This window comes from Sinocyclocheilus anshuiensis, unplaced genomic scaffold, assembly GCF_001515605.1.
Source record: "Sinocyclocheilus anshuiensis isolate Anshui unplaced genomic scaffold, SAMN03320099.WGS_v1.1 scaffold96, whole genome shotgun sequence".
NCBI classification, from domain to species: domain Eukaryota; kingdom Metazoa; phylum Chordata; class Actinopteri; order Cypriniformes; family Cyprinidae; genus Sinocyclocheilus; species Sinocyclocheilus anshuiensis.
The window spans coordinates 1,551,295-1,556,244 of record NW_015554094.1 but is presented as its reverse complement, the minus strand read 5'-3'; the positions used below and the strand labels follow the sequence as shown (position 1 = coordinate 1,556,244).

Sequence of the window (4,950 nt, the reverse complement as noted above, 5' to 3'; positions counted from 1 at the left end):
TTTAATTTTCTATTTATTTAAACTTTTTTTTTTTAAGGAGGCAAATCAGTGTTTATGTATGGGTGGGGTATAATAAGAGATACATTACATTCTGTACATTATTTTATAAAATCTTTTCCTCAAATGTTTAGAAAAAATTTCAAATGCGACTAACTTTTCATAATACAAATACTGAATAGGTTATATTGGAACACAAAGTAAATATAATAATTGAATTCAGATTAATTTCATAATGTTAAGAACGTAGAAATGTTAAGTCTATAGCAAGCAGATATTGAGAATCTTTAAATGCAATTTTACTAAGCCATGCCTAATAACATTTTGTTTTTTAATAACATATAAATGTACAAACTATATAAAATATTCAGCAAAATACATTTTCTTTAAACACCGAAAAAGATGCATGCTGTCAGAGAGGCATTGAATGTTTTAGGCCAATTGTTTCGGCTCAGTTCTATACATTAATAAATACAGTGAGATGCCAGCGGTCGGTCCGTTGCTGCCGGTTTTATGACCTGTTTTATGATCTCGCTCGAGAGTCTCGGGCCTTTCAGCGTTCGAATATTTCACCCGCGCCGCGTCTTCCGCATCCTCTTCCCTGGATTGTTTTGACTGCTTGATCGAGAGCAAAGCGCTACATTTCATCTCTAAATTTAAACCGGAATGGAGTCATTCGAAAACACCGTGATAGGAGGCAGTCAGGGTCATTGACCTTTCCGGTAACGAATCACGACTAATGAACGCCATCAGAGGAAGAGAGATATTCTAAAAAACACCATGGGGTAAAATAATCTGCGGTCATTAATGATCATAAACATAATTACCAATCAACATCTGTAATGCATTCTAGAAATTCCTTCGCACGTATATGCATTCATATTTTATATAAATATGTGTGTGTTTATTTATATGCAATTGGAAAGTGTGTTGACAAACAACTATTATTTTATTTTATAATTGATCTGTTTTTTTTTTCTATGATAAGCAGCGCACTATTTTTGGCCCAGTAATGTAAAGTCGTGCATATGGATGAAGCATCGCCTCTGAAGTTAATTGTGTTTTCGTTTCAGCGGAGAATAGATTTCCTGTGTTTATTATAAGCATAAGGACGGATTTGCGTCACCGCGCGACTTGCGAGTTGAGATAAAGTTGCACAAATATTGAAAAAAGGAAGTGCTAACAGTCATTATAAAGTTCCACCTCTCCGAGTCGGAGGAAATAAGGGTCCTCTGCTGTATCCTAAAATACTAAAGTAGCTTCTATTTTTGGCCTAAATAGCAGGAATATCCGCTCGTTTAGCCTGAATCAGAGCTCATCAAAAACAGGAGGTCCTGCATCGAGAAACTCCTGTTTCCTAATCCCAGAGCAAAACACACTCACAGGCGTCTGAATAAAGCACTTGATTGTGGTTCGTTTTCTTATCAGAGTTTGCTGTTTGCATATTTTTGAACATTAGAAAACCGATCAGAAGCGCAGCGAATGCATGCAAAACCAGGCTATTATTTTTTTATAATTACGAATGCATCATTTTTATTACATCATCTTTTAAAATTATCATCTTGAATACTTATTTTCCAATTATTCTAAACTGTGCACCATTTTAAAAAAACTATTAAATGTTGGTCAGTCTTTATAGTTCTATATAATGCATCCTAGTAAAACTACAATATAAATTCGCTAAAATTAAACAAATATATATTATTTGTATATGTATCCATTGGCTATATTTAATAACTCGACTAGGTTTCATTGTTTTGTTTGTTTCTAATATCTAATTAAAATTACAATTTGATTAATTGAAAATGAACACATTGAAAATAAACACTGATGAAAATGTTGTATCATCTGAACCATCGCCATTTAATAAACGTGGTGATTTTTAAGAGTGGTAATGGAAGTGCTCGTCGTGTTTGGGGCGTGTTGGACCGTTCTGTCAACTTCCATTGGCTCACAAAGAGCCAATCAATAACGGAACTCCTGCTTAGAGCTTTTTGGACTCCTGTCTGGAGTTTCATACTTGAGGAGAAACGCGAGAGAGGGCAACACCTTAAACCTGACCGTCTGCTCGTACTCATTACATGTAGTTGTGTGCGATTCTTTGTCAAGAAGTTTTGGCTTGCCTGCCAGGATGTACACGGCGGGACTCAACCCGTTTTACGCATCGAACTTTAGCCTTTGGACCGCGTACTGTTCGGGCGGTTTTGGGGTGGACAGCATGAAGAAACCCTCGTTCTGCATCGCTGATATTCTGCACGTTGGAGATGCTGAGAACATCCCCGGCTCGTCTTCGCTTATGGCTCACATCGGGGCCCGGGCGCAGGTTCATTCGTCGGGATCCCCGTTACGCCCGTCGCCGGTCACTCCAAGCGCATCCGCGTATCACAGTCACGGAATACACTTGACATCCAGAGCCGCGATCAACGCGCAATACGCGCCTCCGCTGTCCAGTAAAGACCTCAAGTTCGGGATTGATCGGATATTATCCACAGACTTCGAGCCGAGGGGAAACGAATCGCCATCGTTGAGAGGTAAGACGTATTTTGGTGAATCACACACAGCACATGGTTTTTCTAGTAAGCATCACATCACACTCATGAAAAGGACGAAACAATTAGATTCATTCAGAATAATGCTTATTTGGACGCGTCCAACCTAATGCGCGTATGGCCCTGTTTATAAAAGCCAATACGAGTTGAATTGGAACTTTAGTTGAATTGTTTGGTGTTTGTCGTTCTGTAACAGATCTCACATCGATTGTTAGTCCGAATCTGTCTGCCAGCCCTTACTTCGCGTCCATAGACCCGACCATGAGCGAAATCTCCTCCATGATGGGCTCAATAAGCAATGCCGCCAGACAAACAGGGCAACATCAGTTTCAAGACACCTTCCCAGGTAGTGTAGACATCCCAGTCGAGCCCTAAAGAGCAGGAGACGCTCATTATTATCATCATTTTGCATGCGTGTGCAGTGCTTACCTTGCACATGCGACTGAATAACATGCACTCCGGCCAAACTGCATTGAGGTTCTGTTGCGTTCTAATGGCGTGTGTTGTTTGACTCAAACAGGGCCGTACGCGGTGCTTTCCAAAGACACAATGCCACAGACCTACAAGAGGAAGAGGTCGTGGTCCAGAGCCGTGTTCTCCAACCTCCAGCGGAAAGGCCTCGAGAAACGCTTTGAAGTCCAAAAGTACGTCACGAAACCGGACAGAAAACAGCTGGCTGCGATGCTGGGCCTCACCGATGCACAGGTGAGCGACTGATTATCAATGCAAATGAATGCATAACACATATAAAGGTGTTATTAATCGAAATCAACTTTTAAATTAAAACGCAGCTTTAGCCTGCAAAGAGCCATCTGGAGCCTTAGCAGCTGGAGGCTCGTGCATTGCGACACCCAAAATGAAAGCCAATTATTAGGAATTCTTGCAAATACAGGAGGGGTGCAGTTATGTCGTTTCAAAACATCCTAATTTAGGGCATTGGGCAAGAGTTTCTGTCTTATTTAAAATCGGAAACAACACGACAGACAGCGAATGCGATAAGAGAGTTTCAAAACTTGTGTCTTTCTTCAGTAGAACTTGTTTCAACCTAACTTTGGGTCAAATATGGACTAACCCAACTTTTGGGTTAAAAACTCCAGCTACACCCCAAAAGCTGGGTTAGTCCATATTTGACCCAACGTTAGGTTGAAACAACCCAGCATTGTTTTTTAGAGTGTAATTTCACTTAATTGAAAAACCTTTCGATTTAGTTTGTGCATGCATTTCTATATTACATAGCTAAAAGTTCACTAAATGTAACAATGCACGTTCATCTCTCATCTCAAAACATGCATAGCTAAATTTATATAAAAATACATTTTATTTTAAAAACACATACATAAAATACTCTAGCGTTTCTAAACGATGTTTCTCCCTCTGTTTTAGGTCAAAGTTTGGTTCCAGAACCGGCGGATGAAATGGCGGCATTCCAAAGAAGCGCAGGCGCAGAAGGACAACGAGAAAGAGCAGACGGATAAATCCGAGGCTGAGCCCGAAGCCGAGCCCAAAGAACGCGAGGACTCCGACTGCGAAAGCGAACCGAGCGAGTCCGAATTCGAGGACGGAGCGGAGGACAAAAGCGACGTGGACATCTCTGACCTCAACAAAGCCAGTGTGATTATTCCCGGAGCTCTGCCGGTCAGCACGCACGACACATGCAGCACAAACTCCACGACAGAACCGAGCGCAGGCGCACAAACGCCGCTGTGAGCATCTGATGGATGTGAATGAAAGCGTATCACGGACAGAGACACAGAACATTGTTGCCCTTAAGAGAGGAGAGCAGCGATCTGCCTTAAATCAACCACTCGACCTTCATACGACGATTTGGGAATTGAATGTTCACGAATTAAGACGTTGATAAACTTGACTGTATTATATTTGGTCTGTAATTATTTGCACTGAAGATGTAAATAAACGTTTGTTACTAATATTCCAAGTGGTGTATTTATGGAAATCAATGCACTTTAGCCAAAATTCAAAACGAATAAATACATTAAACAAACAGCGGATGCATTTATGTCCAGTTAATTGCGTCACTTTTTCTGAATAACAATTAAATAGGCTAATAATAATACTGATTCTTATTTAAACTGTACATATTTCATATGAATGTGGTTTATTTATCGTAATGAACTCTTGCAACACAATTCTCACTAGGCTAATAGTTGCCTGCATTTGTAGGTTGCATAATTCAGTAGTACGTTTTCACAATTTAGCAGAAATAGATTACACATCAAAAACTCATATTTTTTTGTGAACGTCTAAAAAAAAAGGGACGCGTAAATCTTATTACGAGAAAAACTAAATGACGGGCGAAAGATCGGGGCACAGTTTTGAGTCTTTTTTCTCTCTCTAGCAATTGAACACAATAAAAAGACAATGACACGCATTAAGACAAGAACAT

General features: G+C 40.0%; 1 protein-coding gene across 2 annotated transcripts; it reads left to right on the top strand.

Moving 5' to 3' along the window:
- The first annotated feature begins 1,890 nt into the window (after window positions 1-1,890).
- LOC107669425 (H2.0-like homeobox protein) lies at window positions 1,891-4,539 on the top strand. 2 transcript variants are annotated; one of them, XM_016461637.1, is made up of 4 exons: window positions 1,891-2,528; window positions 2,743-2,892; window positions 3,067-3,251; window positions 3,930-4,539. In XM_016461637.1, the coding sequence occupies exons 1-4, from the start codon at window positions 2,129-2,131 to the stop codon at window positions 4,251-4,253; spliced, it is 1,059 nt and encodes a 352-aa protein (XP_016317123.1). In that variant the 5' UTR covers window positions 1,891-2,128; the 3' UTR covers window positions 4,254-4,539. The 2 variants fall into 2 exon arrangements, with proteins under 2 accessions (XP_016317123.1, XP_016317124.1); XM_016461638.1 differs by lacking the exon at window positions 2,743-2,892 and having other exon boundaries at window positions 1,893-2,528.
- The last annotated feature ends 411 nt before the right edge of the window (window positions 4,540-4,950 follow it).